The sequence below is a fragment of the Macaca thibetana genome, chromosome 3, assembly GCF_024542745.1.
Source record: "Macaca thibetana thibetana isolate TM-01 chromosome 3, ASM2454274v1, whole genome shotgun sequence".
In the NCBI taxonomy this organism is placed as follows: Eukaryota; Metazoa; Chordata; class Mammalia; order Primates; family Cercopithecidae; genus Macaca; species Macaca thibetana.
The window spans coordinates 22,263,583-22,282,389 of NC_065580.1; the positions used below are offsets into that span (position 1 = coordinate 22,263,583).

The window sequence follows — 18,807 nt, forward strand, 5'->3', positions numbered from 1 at the left end:
GAGCCCTGAAGGGGGTTGAGTTCATTTCAATTCAATTCTCCAGAGCTGTCTGACAGAGCCGCCATATTTTGGCTGCCTTTCCCAGTGATCTCTAATTGTAACTTAAGACTTTTCACTTAATGGAAGTAAGGAATAAGAAATACAAAAAGAACCTGATTCATTACTCAAACTCTCTAACATGAAAAAGGATAAAATGCGTTTATTTTTCTGTTTACTCTTAAGAAATAATTATAGCTATTAGAAATATATACTTATATTTAATAATATTGTACTAAAACATACTTATAAATATACCTAAAACTGAGGGTCAGTGTATACAAACACACACACACACACACACACATATATATATCTCTGTGTGTGTGTGTGTGTATATGTACAAACACACACACACACACACACACATCCTGATGTCTGAAGAGACCAAGTGTTTGAATGCATGAATGTAGAGCATGAGTTCTTTGTATTATACAATACGGCTCTCTCTTTCCTTCCTTTTTTCTCTTGACCCAGAGAACGTGTACAGTAGGGAAAGATTCCCTGTAGCTAAGTCATGCATTCACTTTGTAATTTCAGATCAACCAATTCAAAAGAGAAACTACTCTAGCTTCAGGGCTTTCCCATATAAATGGCCAATGTCTTCCCAAAAAGGACTTTAGAAGGATAAGTGAAAAGTACAAAAAGTACTCAAAGTATCATATGATAAAGAAATAATATAAATGGCAAAACTAGTCCAAATCCTTGTGCTAGAAGGGTGCTTATGTATCATCTATTGACTATTTTAGAGGCCCAGAGAGTTCAATCTCTTACTTTTCTGAAACACACAATCAGATAAAGGCAAATCAGAGACTGTAACTCAGTTCTTTGGTCTTTCTCAAATTTCAGTGCTTATTCTACTTCATTCTGCACTGTTCTTTGTTTTGCTTTCGTTTAGATTGCTCATCAAAGGTACAACAAATACTTTTCTGAAGATACTGTGTAAATCCACTTAATATAATACTAATCCCATTGTAAACGTATGAGACTAATCCTTACATTAAAAAACCCTGTCTTGAATGTTTGTGTTATCAAGAAGTCGAAGGTGGTAGGAATAGCCATGTAACCTATTTGGATTACGAATTTGAGTTTTCATATATTGGTACAATCTGTATTTCAAGGGTTATTGAATCTGCTGAGGTTCCTCATCCTCCTTGTACCACAGTCCCCTGAAAAGTTTCTGAGAGTCTCAAGGGAACATTTCACATTTTTTTAAATAGTCTCAGTGCTACTGCTGCTGTGTTCTGCTCACGAAGTGCCATAGCTTCCACTGTAGTCCATGGCACCTGCGCCAAGTGTCTTGGAAATTAGAATCACCTGCAGAAGTATCGCATCTCTTGATGCCCAGGATGCACTCATTATTAACTAAATCAGACTATCTAGGGGGTAAAAACCAGGCATGGCCACTTTATTAAAGATCTCAGGTGATTCTAAGGGCAGCATAGTTTAAAGCCAGCTGACCTATGTCTAGGAACTGCCAGCTATCCAAACTTTGTAGTAGCCTAAGGGGTAAATGGAGTAGAATTGTTTTACCTGCCCTTCCTATTATAATCTGTTCTTGGGTGAACCTGTTAGTTTCCTCTTGGCTCTCAGCCTCACATATGCCTTTTTCATTTTACCCTCTATTCTGTCAAGGGCTGGAAACTTCCAGACTATTTTCCTGGACCCTTTTGCTCACAGGGTTTGATTTAATTCTGCCAATGGGCAGCCTTAGCAGCTGATTAGAAGCCAGGAAGAGATAGATTATTTTTTTCTACTTTGGCACTGGCAGCATCTGTGATATCATCACTGATTTAAGCAGCCACCGAGGGACTGCAGGCTCCTGGATTCTCACTCAGTGCTTGCAGTGAAAGTTCCAGTTGCCGTGGTGTTTTAGCTCTTATGGTTTGGGGCACTGCCACTTTCCTCTCTTTCTTCTCAGCCTGAGCAGTTTTAGCAGCTTCTTGCATTTACCTGCATTTCTTTTCCCTATGGCTTCGCCTTCTAACAATTTAGAAACATTTAACTTTATTAAATCCCTCTGAAATATTTAGAGTGCTTTTTGATTGGATAATTAGATACCAATTGATAAAGCAGGGTGCTAAAGCTGTGCTTATTGAGTCTCTATGTCTCAATTATGAGTTATTAGTGAGACAGCTTTTCCTGGTTTTTATTTGCAGCCCCCCCTCTCTCTCTTCATTGTCCAGGGTACTCTACTCTTTCTAGGGACACAGCCCTATTGATAGACTTACTCAGATCCTTCCTCTGACAGTGGATAGTTTCTCTGCATCAAGCTTGTCATGCCACTTTCCCTTTACGCGAAACCTCAATTTTTTTCTCGAGAAAATCCTCAGGCCCTCCGCTTCAGATTCTGCGCTTCTGGTAATCTTACTTGCTCAGTTTACTAACACATCTGAACCTCACTGTTGGATATAAAACATAGGCTGAAGTTGGGACACTGACTATATTGTTTTGTTTCCAAATTTCAATCTAATTTATTTAAGTTCCTGTGAAAGCATTCATTCACAAATTTTATTGTATAAGAGAATGACATTGAGAGCTCATTCAAATGCAGATTCCCTGGCCACCCTCTCCCACAGCCAGTCATTCAGTAAGTCTTGCACTGCTTAGGAACGTGTGCTTTTAACAAGCACTCAAGAAGATCCTGAAAGAAGGAGCCAAGTGATAACATACTAAGAATGACTGACCTAGTGCCTATTTTTACCTGATTTCCTTTCTACACACCTTATTTGAAGTATTTGATTGTCATTTTATACAAAAATCTAAACTGAAACTTCTGTTGCTTATCAAGTATCACGTATTTTAGAAAAATCATTGTAGTAGCAAAAAGCAAGGCATACTGAGTTGAATTTGGAAGCAAAAACACCTGAAATGGTGAAGGTGGGGTATGTAAAGCCAGTGCAGCTCATACAATGTCTTTAGGTGAATTAGAAAGATAAAAGCACTTTCCCTGGGCTATTGAATTTTAAAAAAGGAAAAGAAATAAAGAATGAAAGTACACTCTCCAGGGGATACTGCTCATAGGCACGTGGCTTATGAAAGGGATATTCTCTTTGAAGGAAGAAAGAGGTATTCCTTCCCTCAGTAGGACATGATCCCACATGAAGACATATGCTTGACAAATGGACCGAGTTTCTACTGCTGCTCACGGCCTCTGCCAGGCATCTTCATTCTTCACTGTCGTACCCTGGGAACATCGAGGGAGGAGTATAACGTCCTGAATCAGGATGGAGGAATTCAAGGGAAAGGGTTGTATGCACATGACCGACATGCTTTAAGGAGTAGAAAGGGTAGTTGTATTTATGGAAAAATATGGAAGGAATAGTGAGTGTGTAACAAAGAGAAACAATACCACAAAATGTCACTACAGGAACTCAGGGAGAAGTTGCCACAGTGTTGATTGTGCAAAGACGATCAATAGATTCAAACTATTATTGAACTAGTATATGATTCTATTAGACACCATAGTTGCTTCCATTTCTCTCTGGTCCAAGTTACAGTAACTATGAAAATCTCACAATAGAAACCTGGTAAGAGCATATTTTAATTGTAGAAAATGCACCTAAAAAGTAATTACTTCCTTTTCAGCTCTGGCTTTGAAAACACAAAAGTATGAATTAAATTCATTTAGCTTTTGTTAATTTGTAGAAATGTTTCTGGCTTTATAAAATACATTTTTCCTACCTCTTTTCACAATCTTAGAAATAAATGTGTCCCTCACCTAATATTCACTCACTTCAGTATGTTCTGTGTATAGCCAGTTGGACTTGTTCATATTTTCCGTTTTTCAATATGCTCATAAATTTAAATATATCATTGAAATAAAAACATTTAAAATAGTTTTTATATGAAAAAATTATATTTCATGCCATGTTATCTTTCTTTCATTTTTGCTACCTTCTTAACTTAAGGATTAAGTGCCTTATTGAATAAAATTTGTTTGGGGCACTTTATAAAAATAAATAAATCAAAATAGTATGTATACCCTAGTAGATCATAAACTTTTACTTTTGAATTAGAAATGATTTTTCTTTCCCAATACAAAGGTGGTACATGCTCATCATAAAAATTCAGATACGTTAAGTTTTTTTTCTGCCATAAAGAAACTTGACTGGGACTCAGAAACAAAAGACTAAAACATTCCCCGATGCAAAGTAAATTAATTAGATATAAATGCTAGTTAATTTTTTTGTAATAAATAGAATTGAAAGCATAAGCACATAACACTGTTTTGTTTTTGTTTTTAGAGCATTTAACAGTTTACAAACACTTTAACAAACTTTAACATACAGAGTTAGGTGCTATACTCCTATTGCTATGTTCTGAGCACTTATATTCTGCTTCCTAAATTATTACTTATCTGTAATCAAGTGTGTTCTGACCTGCAATTCATAGAACACGTTTTGTTTGTTTATTTTTGTTTTTGAGAAAGAGCACACTTTATCGGGAAGCAGACTGCTGCACAGTGACCAACAGACAAAGGCCACCCAATGGGCACTTACACACTAATTGTACTCCAACAGACACAGAATTTTTGCTGATAAAAATCAACGAGAACAGGGGTTCCTCTGGGCAACTCCCCCAACCTCATCCCTTTCAGGGTTGGACAAATCTCCCAACCATTTTCCTGATGGCAGCTGTGGTTCACTAGAGATGGAACCCCTCAGGGGTGCCTTCTTGTTTCTTATAAAGAACATTTTCTTTAGATGTTTTGAAGTCTTCATTTTTCACTTTCATTCTATGTTCTCTTAAGGCCATCAGAGCAGCTTCTGTACAGATTGCCTTGATGTCAGCAGCAGAGAGGTCATCTCTAGCTACGATCAAGTCGTCCAGGGTTACATCATCGGCCAGCATCATCCTGCTTGTGTGAATCTGAAAGATGCTCTTCTTATTCCTTTCATCAGATAGGGGGAACTCAATCTTCCCATCAATGCAGCCTGGTCTGGTAAGTGCTGGATCCAAAGTTTCTATTTGGTTTGTGGCCATGATAACTTTCACATCTCCCCTAGAATCAAATCCATCTGACTGGTTCAACAGTTCCGATGTTGTTCGCTGAATTTCTCTCTCACCACCAGAATTTGAGTCATATCTTTTTGTCCCAATGGCATTAATTTCATCAATAAACATGATGGATGGTGCGTGTTCTTCAGCAACTCGAAACAATTCCTGTACAAGTTTGGGCCCATCACCTAGGTACTTCTGAATGAGTTGAGAGCCAACCACTCTCAAGAAACTGACTGAGGTTGGGTTTGCTACTGCTTTGGCTAACAAGGTTTTACCTGTGCCAGGTGGACCATAGCGAATGACCCCCTTAGGAGGCTTTACACCCATCTCTTTATAATACTCAGGATGGGTGAGAGGACGTTCCACAGATTCCTTAATTTCCTGAATTTGGTTGTCCAACCCCCCGATATCAGCATAGGTCTCCCGGGGGGCTTTTTCCACCTTCATCACTGTGACTGGGGATCCGTGTTATCTATCAGCACCCCTATCACAGCTTGCACCTCGTGGTTGAGCAGGACCAAGCAGCCAGGTTCCAGCAGATCTTTGTCTACAAGTGAAAGAACGCTGACATAGTGTTCTGAGCCCACAGATGTAGACACAATGGCATGATTTTCATCGATGATCTCTTCCAAGTTTCCTACTGACATCGGAGTCCCTCTCAGATCATCCACTTTTGATCTTTCCTCCTCTTGCTTTTCTTCTAATGGTTTCATTTGTTTCTGATTTCTAATGAACTCTTCCTCCCTGAGAAGACAGTCTTTAATTCTAACTTCCATAATTTTAACCAGCACTGAGTGTGAGGTGTCACCAGTGGCAGTTTGCTGGCAGCATATGATCCCTTTGTTTTCTCCTTCTTTTTCCCCACTCTAGTTGGTACGGGAGGTTCGTATTTCTTTTTCTTGTCCTTGTCATCCTTCTTTCCACCTCCAGGACCATGACCACCACTCTGACTTTGAACCATCTTGCCTTGGCCACTTGAGCTTCTGCTGCCGGAAGTTCGTCCACCCAGAACATGTTATTATGATCTTACAGAACACAGTTTATCTTATGTTTTCCTTCTCATAGAGTCTACTTCCAAATTCTTGAAACTACGTTTGATTGTATGTTCAAAACAAAGTTAGTGCAGTCCATGGTCATCCTTCTTTTTTTTTTTTTTTTTTTTTTTTCTTTTCTTTTTAGCTTCGTTTACCACTTCTGTTAGGTTTCTAGGGTTGCTGTAACAACAGTGGCTTACAACAACAGCAATCTATTTTCTCACAGTTCCGGAGGCTGAAAATTCAAAAATCAAGGTATTTACAAGGCTACACTTCCACTTCCTCTGAAGCGCCCATGGTGAAAATCTGATCCATGCTCTTTCCTGGCTTCTTGTGTCGCCAGCAATCCTTGACATTCCTCAGCTTGCAGCTACACCACTCCACTTTCACCTGGCAATATCATCTCTAGGTGTGTCTGTATCTCCATATTTCTGTGTCTCCATTTCCCTATGCGTATATGGACACCAGTCATTGGATTTAGGGCCCAGCCTAATCCAGTATGACCTCATCTTAACTATAGGCATGGGGGCTAGGATTTCCACATATTTCTTTGCAGAACTCAGTTCAACAAATTATTTTTGTGATGTTTGCTATTGTCTATGTCTTCCCTCTAGAATATTTCTTGACTAATACCCCTGTGTTTTCAAATGTCCCTCTCTTGGTCTTCTCCCTAATGGGAAAAGAAAATAGGATAGAAGTGGGGACAATGGTTCTCAACCAGTGGTGATTTTGTTCCACAGGAAATATTTGGCAATGACTGGAGAAATTTTTGGTTGTCACAACTTAAAGATGAAGGAGTTGCTGTTGGAATTCCCTGGGCAGGAACACTGCTAAACATCCTGCAATGCACAGAACACTCCACCTCCTAAATTCCCCCAAGAAAGAATTATCTGGTCTCAAATGTCAATAGCGCTGAGGTTGAAAAACCTTGATCCAGAAGTTTACAGCACTATTAGAACATACATTCTCTCAGGATGGCTATCTCACATCTTTATCAGAGTGCACATTACTAGCTGAGAGTGGTGATAAGGAGTTTGGAGGTATAGACCTGGGACTGGTTCTATGCCAAACACCTCACCTCACAGCTTGGTCTTTCTATAGTATTGATTGTCAAGTACAGCTGAAAAAAACCGTCTGGGGAACTTAGAAAAATGACAGAAACTCAGGCCCCACTCTGTTCTATTGAACCAAAATTGATGGTGAATTGCAGAAATCTATCCTTTTGATGTTTACAGTCTAAAGAGCAAGTTGGAGAGTAACGAAACATACCAACAAAACATTGTTAACTTTTCTAGGAAAGGAGGTAGCCTAGGGGGAAACCAGTGGAAAAGAACAATAGAAATGTAGTCTTTACATAACTAAAAAAAAAAAAAAAAAAAAAAAAAGGCGTTAGGCAAACAAAAAACTTCTCTCTTCATTTTTTTAAATTGCAGATTAAGTTAGAAATAGACAAGTCTCCATTTTTAGAGAGGTTCAAAGATTAGAGTAGCTGTGTGAAAAGTGGACATACCCCCAGGTACCCATCAGCTTAGCATAATTCCCCACTAAGGCCACCTCGAGCATGGAACTCCTGGCACCACATTTACTAGAGTACTTCCTAAGTGCCCATGGCCTTGATACAGGGTCCCTTGAGCCCAGAAATCTGCTTCCATTCATAGTGTGATTTGACTAACACCTCAAACCAAGACTACTAAAAACAGTGCCTGACAAAGATTATGCACTCAATATATATGTGTTAAATAGATAAATAAATCAATACTCTAAAATGCAAGGGAAATCTTAATCCTAAGAGCCCACCTGACCACTGGAACACAGAATGTTCCAAGTTAGCAAAAGTGCTGTGTTTCCCTCAATCCTGAGGGATCACTCTAGAATGGAGAGTAATCTGTCACAGAGAGCATTATTACTGACACGTTCAGCAAGCAAGATGAGTGGGATGTCATAAAGTGGAAATGTGTTTTGGTCTTCCACTGTCTTTATAAATGAATTAACGTATTCTTAGTTGCAATGCACAGTCTCTATTTTCTAATGAGAAAGGCTGGTCGTCTATTTTGTCAGATGACTGAACCTGGTCAACTCAGGGAGTACTGCTGGCTGGACTCTTCCTTTTCCTGTTTACTTTCCCTTTGCTGCAAATCAGGGCTTTTGGTCCATCTTGGATTGAGCCAAGCAAGGAGAGGATAAACTTTTCTTGATTAAGAGAACTATTAACTAACTAGTTCTGCTCAGCCTTCCTAATATTTAAACCTTCTTTTCCCGGGCACTTGTCTTGGTCCTTCAGATGCTCCCGTTGCACCTCCACTGGACCAATCCAGTTGGGCTGTTCACATCTCTCACATCAGGCACCCGATCCCAAGCTAGACTCTTGTTTTCTCCTGAATCCATTCCACACAGAACTCTCCCTGTTGAAATTCCCACCACTACTCCAAAAATGATAATGGACAAGGTTTCAAAGAACTCCAAGTAAGCTTGCCCCCTCCACTCTGGATCTTGGGAAAATTCATGGGGGAAAACTTATCCATTCTTTAAGATGCTGTCTTTGGGTCTTTGGTGATAGTGAAGGTTGTATTGACATTCCAGTTCTCTCTCTTTCTGTCTCTCTCCCTTCCTCCTCCTCCCACTCCTCCTACTCCTTCTCCTCCTCCTTCTCTGTCTCTCCCTCTCTCCCTCTCTCCCTCTCTCCCCCTCCCTCTCAATGCTTCATGCTACTAGCTATCCTCTCAAGGCTGCCTGTCAATCAGCTTTGGCATGGAAAGAGGTACTCCCTCCTCATTCCTAGTAGGATGGACCTAAGGGCATAGACAGCAACTCTTCACAATCCACAGTTTAACTTAATCTGTTCTACCTTCCTTGTGAATTTGAGAGGCCTCTCACCATCCTAGGACACCTCCTGAGAAGTATCCACTCAGCAGTCTGGCACATAACTTTGAAATTCCACATCTTTTGAGTCTTGCTGACTAAACTGAAACTGAGAAACAAATAGCCCAATTGTATGAGCATTAACTCAGTAATTAAGAGTCTTCTTATTTTGACAATACATAGTGATTCAGTAATTGTTAAATGACTACCCTCAGGTTATTTTTCCATTTTTATGTTTAATTTATAGTAATAATTAAACTAAAATGTGTATTGATTTTCAATCATAACTATGGAAGTTTTGCATGGCCAGGACACTATGACTTAAAGCCTACCCAGATTTATTATATAATCTCTTGCGTGAAATAGCCTCGAGAGTGCTCGTCTAAATCCATATCCATAAAACTAAAATAAACATTATTGCCAAAATAACTAAAATAAGTGGAACTCAAGTAGCCAATCCACTAATCCAAATAAGTTTATAAAATGAAGCATTGGCAGCATTCCATATAGCAGCCAGAGGCAAGGCAAACTGTATTAAGATTTACCTTACCTAATCCTCCAATGTCTTCCAGCTGGACCTAGAATGAAATCCTAGGTCCTTAGCAAAGCCTGCAAGGCTTAATGTGATTTGGCTCCTCCCTACATCCAGATCTTTTTTCCTGCTACTTTCTCCTTAAGCCACTTTATTCCAGGTATACTAGCTTTTCATACACCTCTTTGGCTTGTTACTGTTAAGGCCTCTGCAGTTTATGATGCTTCCACCACAGTGGTTCTCAACTGAAAGCAATTTCCCTCCTCCCTTATGAGATACTTATCAAGGCCTGGAGACAATTTGGTTGTAACAACTGGATTGGGGAATGGAGGTGCTATCAGCATCTACTGGGTATATACTAAGAATGCTGCTAAACATCCTGCAATCACAGTACAGCCCCTCCAACAAATTATCATCTGGCCTCAGGTGTCAATAGTGCTGAGCTGGAAAAACTCCTCTCTCTGCAGTAATCTGCCTGCTTATCTTCGTATGCCTGCAATCTCTCTTTCTAGTCTCAACTCAAAGCTTCAGCGAAGTGTTCTTCCAACCACCCAGGCTGACATAGCCCAGATCCCACCCCACTCCTGCTTAGTCATCACTGTATTATTTTTCTTAAAGTTTATTGTTTTATTGTCTCGTAGTTTCTAGCTCTAGAAGGGGGTTCCTTATTCTTCCTGTCCACTGACACATACCCAGCATCTGAGCAGAGCAGGGCACACAATGACATCTATTAGACAGGAGGTGGACTGGTGCATTCCAAAGGGAAGGGCACTTAAGAATGAGTTAATAAGTAACTGAGACCTTTTTAAGTTTTTTTTTTTTTCCAGAAACACTTTTCTTAGCTAAAGAGGAGGGAGAAAGAGTTCAATAATTGATTTACAAAAACAGCAGGGAGTTTCAGATGCAATGGATTAAGAGATCAAGCTTTGCAATGGCATCACTGATGTTCTAAAGCTCAGGAATCTTGGAAGAACACTAGAGTACAACCCACACTAATATTACAGTAAAAATAACATGTTCACAAAATTGGCAACTCGTGCCTCTGTGACATAACTGAGCACTATTGTGAACAAATCTTACTGAATGAGCAGCAAAAAGGGGAAAGCCCATTAGGTTCCTCGTGAAGATAGGAGGAAAACCACTTAAAGACCAATGCAGGAGCTGCGAAATTTACTTGCATTTTACTTGGGCTTTAGTCAGTCCCTTTGCTGTAAATTAACATCAAATCAGTTGTTTATGAGTGTCAGCTTTCTAGATCAATTTCTTTCTGATTTGGTACCTGAATAGTAAAGATGGCATCCTTATTCCTCACTGGTTTGATGGTTCAGTCTTCAACCTCTGTTGACTGTTCAACTCAGAGAAGCAAAGACATTATGCAATCAGAATGCTGCTGAAATGTTGTCAATTTTCTCGTTTTTAACCACTATCCATTCAGGTCTAACTTTTAAGGAATCAAGATTTTTCCATTTTCCAAAACACTGGGTATGCAGGAGTGTGGGGTGGAGGTGGGGAGAAGACACAAGAAGGAGTCGAAAAACTAAATCTATATCTCATGAAAGATTCTGATTCACCCCAGTTTTATCTTTAGCCAAGGAGTAGAAGCTCTATGGGTTGATGGTGGGAGTCTGTAAACTTCTCAAAATTAAAGTCAGAATAATGTTTATGTCTTGTTCTGAGAAGCATCTCTACCATTCTGCTGGAAACTCTAACATTTATGCTCCTTAGGTACTCTGAAAATTTTCCCTATTTGGTGACATAGCAGTCAGTTATAAAATTAGTATAAACTGCAGACAATTTTGATGAACTTAGTAGAATTTGGCGATACGTTATTCACGTGTTTCCGTTTCAGAACGTACAGAGATTTAGCAAAGAAGGCTGTGACTCACCGAGAGCCACAAGGAATCTTCGAGCTGGTGGTGAACTATTCCTGGGTATCCTATGATTTCCTCCAAGTAGAGAAGTGAGGTGAAGAGAAGAGGACAGGTGTTTTCTCCCTAGGGTAAGAGTTCCAGAAAGTAAAATAGAACAAGTTCAAAAGATTAGGCTCCTTCACTTTTATCCAACCCATTTTTTTTTTTCAAATATGATGTTACTTTACAAAATAAAGGAATTTATTTGGTGAAGATACTTGCAATTAAAGTTCATGTGAAGGAGTGAGGAGAAATTTGGGAAAAGAGGACTGCTTCAGAAGAGAACGATGAATGGTGGGAAAGCGGAGCAAACACAGGAAATTCTGCAATTTTTTTTTTTTTTTACAATTAAGCAGTTAACAAATTGCAGCATCTGGATTTGGAGAAATAAAGAGCAACCAATGCAAGCCTTGCACCCACTGTTTTCTCATCACAAGTCCATCAGTCATACTTAACAGAGAAGCTTAGGTTCCATCTTCTTAAATCTGCTAGAATCCTGTGGCAGGTGCACAGGAACAGCAATGGTCAGAAAGCTGCCATGTAAACTTGCAGTATGTGGCAAGCCCACAAATTAAAAAAAAAAAAATGCTGGAACGTTTTTGAACAGGAGAATCTGCACCTACCTAAACAAAGGCTTACTTATATACTTTTGTCTTTTGCTTTACTTTACATAGAAATATGTAATACCTTTGTATAATTATCCCCTGCCTGGAATAGAGGTGATGCAGAGATGAAGATACTCATCATTCAACAATCTTGATCTCTAAGAATCAAGTGAATTTTCTTTGAGGCTTAGATTTCCAGCTCTATGACAAAGGTTTTAGAGATAGCCATATTACTTTAGTGACTACCTCTTGACTTTCCACATCAAAAGTAAATAGTCTCATTTGACAGAAAGATGTGTGAGTAGATCGTATTTCCCCCTTTGATGCTGTAAATAGGATATGAAGGTGATAAAAATACTAGGTTGTGCATATCTCTGTTGATATGAAAAGATAAAGTAAGAATGTACAAAGAAGAAAACCAATGACTACCAAGGCTAGATTTTACATCAAGAAAAACAAGAGATCCAAATGTGACTTTTGTCTCTAAGGAGGGGCAACCACCCTCACCTTTTGAAAAATAACTATTGGGTTGTAAGAAATATGGTTAGAAAAAAAAATTCAATAACCAAGTCTTGGGTTATGTGAAAATATAAAAAGCATGAATAATTCTTTGTGAAAACTCTATAAGCAATTCCGGAGCGCCTGTCAGAAGAAGAACAGATGAGGACATAAAATCAGCCTGGTTAGTCGGTCTCCTTGAATGCAGAAGAGATGTCTCCCCACACTGTGTTTATAGTGCTTGAGGGCACAGCAAATAAATGTGTTCTTTTCCTTTGATGTTCACATCTGTAGCTGTGGGATTCCACTCCAACCTTGGGACAGATGGCCAAGAAGCTATGCTAGGCATTAATAGGGATTCCTTTGAGAGCCTGGCATAACTTTCTGTAAGAATAGCTGTCAGTCTACATATATTTATAGCAGGTAGTCACCCATATTCACAATTTGGGAAGGACTCAAAACCCTCTCTATATATTTTTTTCTTCTTATCACCATAGTACTGAGAAGCTTGAAAATACCACTAGCCAATTCCTTCTGTACAGGCTTTCTAATGGTTCTTAATGTGTACGTTAATTACGCTAGTACCAAACTGGTCCCAGCACCTTGTTACCTAGCTAGCTAGCTGGTAGCAGGGTGGGTTCCTTTTTTTATTCCTATTTTTCTAATTCCATGTCACATAGCAAAAGGTAATGAGCACAGACAACTTCTGATGCAGCGTGAAATAACAGTGAAGAGGTAGGGAAATACTCTGTTCCTCAGGTTCTGACAAGGATGGTAGAAACCCAAATAATTAAACTCAAACAATGTGTTTAGGGAAGATCAAAAGATATTAAGGATGATAATTCAAAATATTTGCTCTGGGTATGTTATCAGGTAAGTTTTGAGATTCTATACTTCTCTGAGTCTTTCTTGTGTCTCAATGATTCTATCAAATTCATCTTTTATTTATAGACAGCAGCACTAAGATTGCTTAGTTCAATCTGAAGTGGTTTTCCTCTAGGGCAATTGCACAGCTGTCAATCTGGGATCTTTCTTCACCTTCGTCATGAAAAGCCCCTTCTTCTGTCTTCTGTGTTAAAGAAGAATCCTACTTCCTGATTTACACACCTCCCTCTATCCATTGCTTCCTGGGAAAGAACACTGAGGAAGTAAATTTTTTTAAATTTTGCAATTGACTCCTATCTTAACATAAAATCTTAGGTAGGATGAATTTGTATTTTAAATTTAAAAGCATTGTCTCATTTTAGTCTAGCTTTTAGTGCTGTGGAAACATTCATTCTTTTATTCTTGTTTTCTATGTCATGAAGTGTTTTGTTTTTTCCTTTTGTGAAAACTTTGAAAATCTTCTATTGATCTCTTGTTTCTAAAATTTTACAAAATGTGTCTTGGTATGAGTTTGTTTTTATGTTATGAACTTGGGCACCGTGCTTTTAATCAGGAAATTGCTTTCGATTTTCAGTACTTCTTTTGAATTAAATTTTCATGGATAATTTCTTACCATCCATTTTCTCTGTTCTCTTCAACAGAAACTCCCTATATGTGAGTATTTAAAATTTGGGGCTGATTCTCTAATTTCTTTTTTTTACTTTTTGTTGTTTGTCTTTTAATTTTTGTTATCATACTACTTTCTGGTGTATTTCTGAGGCTTTATTTTCTGAAATTTTTATTAGCATTTTAATTTCTGTTATTATATTTTTAATTTTCAAGATTTTGGGGGTGATATGGAAGTTGTTTTGTATTATTTTCTGAATATCCTGATGTGCAATTTCAATTCTTTCTTATGGAAATAATATTTCATCACTGAAAAAATATATATATCTCCATATATATTCACACACATGTATTTGTGGAATTTTCTCCCTACTCTTCATAAATGTTTCTTCCACTTCCATTTTTTCTGCTTTCTGTTTGATTTCTCTCTGTTTTCATGTTGTAGATTTGGTTTAAATATCTGCTAATTATAAACTGTATGTCTGTATTTTGATTGAAGTACCAGAACCCTATTTGAAAGCATTTCTCAATGCTTGGTTTTATTGCAGTATGATCTCTATTGACCATTTATTTGGGTAAGTCCCAATTACTAGATTTATTATTATTATTGCTCTTAGGATTGTCAGTTTTCCCATAAAAAAAATTCATTTTTTTTTTTTTAGCTGAGAGTAATAAGCCCAGCTACCAGAGTTTTCCTGAATCCAAATATGAAAGAAAGTAGTGAGGTGTATATCTTCTCAGGAGACTGTTATTTAAACTCTGTTTCCAATATATTACCTGGCCTCACATGGTACTTAATGCACACAGATATGATTCCCTCTCATTCAGCTTTTAGTATTCTAATAGTTTAATAATGGAACTATTTCCCAGTTGCACTTTTTATACAACTATTCAAGTAATTCTACTATCTCAAGCTCTCAAGCTCTATCCTGCACCCTCACTCCTCACTTTTAGATCAATTCAGGCCTTCTAATTCCTGAGGTTTGCTAAAGTTCTTTGCCACAAATCAGCATGGTGCAGGTTTTGAGTTACGCCTTTATGAATTCTTCCCCTCTCTCTCCCTCTTCTTCCCTCCCTCCACCTCTCCTGTCAATCACATCATTGGTTTGTCTGTTGTTGGGATATTTGGCAGGGAACAATAACCTGCAGTCCTTTTCCTTGCCAGAGTTCTAAACCACTTCAAAAATAAGATAAAAGGAATAAGATATGTAGAAAACAGAATAAACATTTTGGAATGTTAATGCTGGTATTAAGTGTTTCTGTTACCTACAAGAAAGTGGACTTTGTAGTAGTGAACACTTGAATGAGAACATTTGTCCCACTCAGTAGTACTGGACTAGAGCAGACCTCCAGTCCTCAGGCAGAGCTACTCCTAGAGATCCAAAACACAATGTACATTATCTGCAGTCTGCTGGCTCGTTAGAAGAAAAGGAAAGTGCTGGCCACTCATGCCCTCTTTCTCCTTCCAATCAGATAGAGCATTTCATCTTCCCTTGGACAGAGTGAATAATAGGTAGCAAGCGGCCAAGAGAATTGTGCCAAAGTGTTTCTTTTCACATGGAGGTAATTATCAGGGGAAAAGAAGAAGCATTAGCACCCCCAATATTGCCCAGGTTTTGTTATCTTAATTCATTGGCTTGACTATTACAGTTATGGTCAGTTGAGATGTGCTAACTCCTTTCTGGGAAATGATTAGCTGTCCCTCAGAATAATCCTTCATGATGCCACTCTACATTTAACAACTGCTTGTCTGGCTTTCTTCTCGGATATGGGTCAGAAGAGTGCATTAATTAAATCATTTCCAAGGCCACTCTGTACTCAAGGCTGAAAAGTCACTCTTTATTCTATTTCCATCCTCAAATTATGTTTAGCCACTTTTTCAGAGGTTCTCGATGAGCTCAAATGACATCATAACTATGTTTTAATAATAAACTACATAAAGACTGTAACAATAAAATTCCAGCAGCACAGAGATGCTTTAGATACAAATATAAATCTCCTGCCATCATCAGATTCTCCTGGGGAAAAAAACCAACAAAACAGAGCCAACTATCAAATCCCCTTGTAAGTCAAAGCCAAAAGGTCAAAAGTTGTATAGATCCAAAATTAAATTATATTTCCCTTCTGTGTTACTAGTCCCAAGGAATTTAAGTCTACCTCAACTTCTTATTTCAGCTCTATTTCAAAGCTTAGTTGTGTTTGTCTAGGTGTTTGAATGTAATGGATAAAAGCACAGAGTCTAAGTCAGATTTCCTTCATTTGAATCCTATGGAGATTACTTAATAGTTGTGTGACCATGGAGAAGTTTTTTAACCTCTTTGTCTCTCAGATACCTAATCTGTAAAATGGAAATATTATTAGCCATCTCAAAAAGATGATGTGAGTTTTACCTAAAGTATGTTAACTCCTTAAAAGATTTCTTGGCAAATAATTAACTCTCAATAAGGAATTAATTTACTTTCTTCAGTGGCTTCAGCCTGAACCACCTTTCACAGAAATGGGTAGGACTCCTTTGAGTCCTTGGAAATTAATCAATACCAAGTTTCTGGGATTGCTCATTTTTAAAATCCAATTCATTAACAGGACATCCTAGAGTATGACCACTGTGACTGCACACCCACAAGATAATACAGCGTCCTCAGAGTGCAGAGCAGTTATCCCAGGCAAAGTTATGTTCCCAGAAGTCAGTGTTTGGAGATGTCAAAGATCATATTGCATTCTCAATGGTAACTGATTGAGAGAACATAAATAGAGAAAATCCTTATTTAGCCATGCCATCATTCAAGTAATTCAGAATCCATGACCTATGAATTTAAACTGCCCATCAAGATGTTAATTTGAGCATGTGCAATTTTCAGTAAATAGTGGAGGGTGGAGGGGCTCCACACACACTGACCATCTTTTCTATGGAGCCGCATTTGTGCAACAGCGGCCCTGCTTACCAAATATTTTAAACTTGGTTATTTTCTTTATTTTTCCAGAATCTTCACAATGTCTTAGTTTTCTTTCTTACTTTGAATTCCACGTGTCTATGTGTCTAGGGCAAAATGAGAAAGAGACAGAGACAGAGTGACACTGGCTAATTGTGGCCAGCTACTCTTTCCAAACATACGAAATATCTCCATCTTTCTAAGGGCAAAGTTGTGAGGGGTGGAGTGAGATTCTGCTAACAGATCGCCCTCCACACAGTAGAGAATACCTCAAGAATGGGATGAATTCCACCATTTTTTTCTTTTATTTTCTTTCATAGAAGTTACATTTGGTTTTGCGGATTTTTAAAAAAAATTTTGCTTTGATTTTTCTCTCTCCAATTTGTCTTCTTGTACTTACTAATGTTCTTCCTCCTAATTTCATTGGGTTAATTCTGTGTTTCTTTTTGTGACTTTTGGATTGGACAATTAGCTCATTATTTTTACCCCAGATATATTTTCTGCCCCTATAATTTGCCTTCCTAGAATGTCATCTAAATGGAACCAAACATCATATTGCCTTTAAATCTATATTCTTCATTTAACCCAATGCATTTGAGATTCACCCATGCATGCATCAGCACTTGGTGTCTTTTTGTAACTGAGAAATATTTCATTATATGTAATCATCACAGTTATATATTTACCTGTTGATGGATATTTGGATTGCTTTTAAATTTTATTAATTATGAATAAAGTCATTATAAATATTTGCATACAAGATCAGAATTAAATGCATTTATAGAAGAGATTTAATGGAACATAACACAGCTACAAAAAAAAAAAAAAGAAAGAAAGAAAGAAATTATCCACTCGCATTCACACATGCACCTGGTGGTAGAGCTTGTACAAAGCCCAATTTGGTATTAGGTAAAATGTGTAAGGTGTTTCAATAGATATGACCTCATCTCTCAGGATCTGCAGCAAAAGTGATCAATTCTTATTCAGTTTTCTGCCTTCCTCACCTCTCCTTATCCATTTTATAACCCCAGGCTACTCATTAATATAGATGTTAAGGGTCTAACTGTGTAATACTTGTTATGGTATTAAACCAAAAAAAGCTTTTGCAAACATTTCTTGCTGGTTTTGCATTTTAAAGATTGCAAATCTAAATCCTGTTACAGTGCAATAACAAATGTTCATTTATATACATTGCAATACCACATTCATCTGGAATACAGTAACTTGTAACTTATCATTTAGGATGAGTTGGGCAGAAACTTACTGGTATTCTATTTGTGAAAAAATACATCTCTGAGCAAATGAATGGTATTATACAAACTTTAGGAAATATGATTAACCACTTTAAGAGAAGAAATTACTTTCAATTAACATAACGCATCTGCTTTCAATAGCTGACATGTTCATTACCAATCTCGTCTTTTCAATAAAGGAGGTCATGGATATTCACTAGGCAAACCTTTGTAAAAGTGGTTGAGACTTCATGGTAGCAGAATTTTATTTAATTAAAAATATAAAAAATTAGACAATACAAATTCAGAACTCACTCCACTATTTCAATGAATTGAAGAGAAATAGGCAGTTGGGCTAAGATTTTGACAAATTATATTGTGAATTCAGCCAGTCTTACAAAATGAAAAGAGCAAAAGTAGTAATAAATACTTTGTACATGTATTTAAAGAGGCAGGTTTCAAAAAAAAAGAAAACATATTAAATTAAACATAACCCTGTAAATGATAAAGGAAAGAACCTTGAGGTTCATCCAATTGCTTACTTCCCCTTCTCTTTCTCTTTTCTATGGAGGCAACTACTACTGTTGGTTCTTCAAATCTCCTTTTGTATGCCAACTTCTTTAGGAAAACTTTCCTGACGCAAGGTCTCAATAAGATACCATTATTTTGTTCTTCC

At 37.8% G+C, this 18,807-nt stretch overlaps 1 protein-coding gene across 1 annotated transcript; it reads right to left on the reverse strand.

The window, feature by feature from the left end:
- Window positions 1-312: 312 nt before the first annotated feature.
- LOC126949685 (26S proteasome regulatory subunit 4-like) lies at window positions 313-8,699 on the reverse strand. Its single transcript, XM_050782416.1, is given in 3 exon segments — window positions 313-5,498; window positions 5,501-5,809; window positions 5,812-8,699. Coding segments are annotated over 3 exon segments (1,314 nt in total). The 5' UTR covers window positions 6,002-8,699; the 3' UTR covers window positions 313-4,683.
- Between the last annotated feature and the right edge of the window lie 10,108 nt (window positions 8,700-18,807).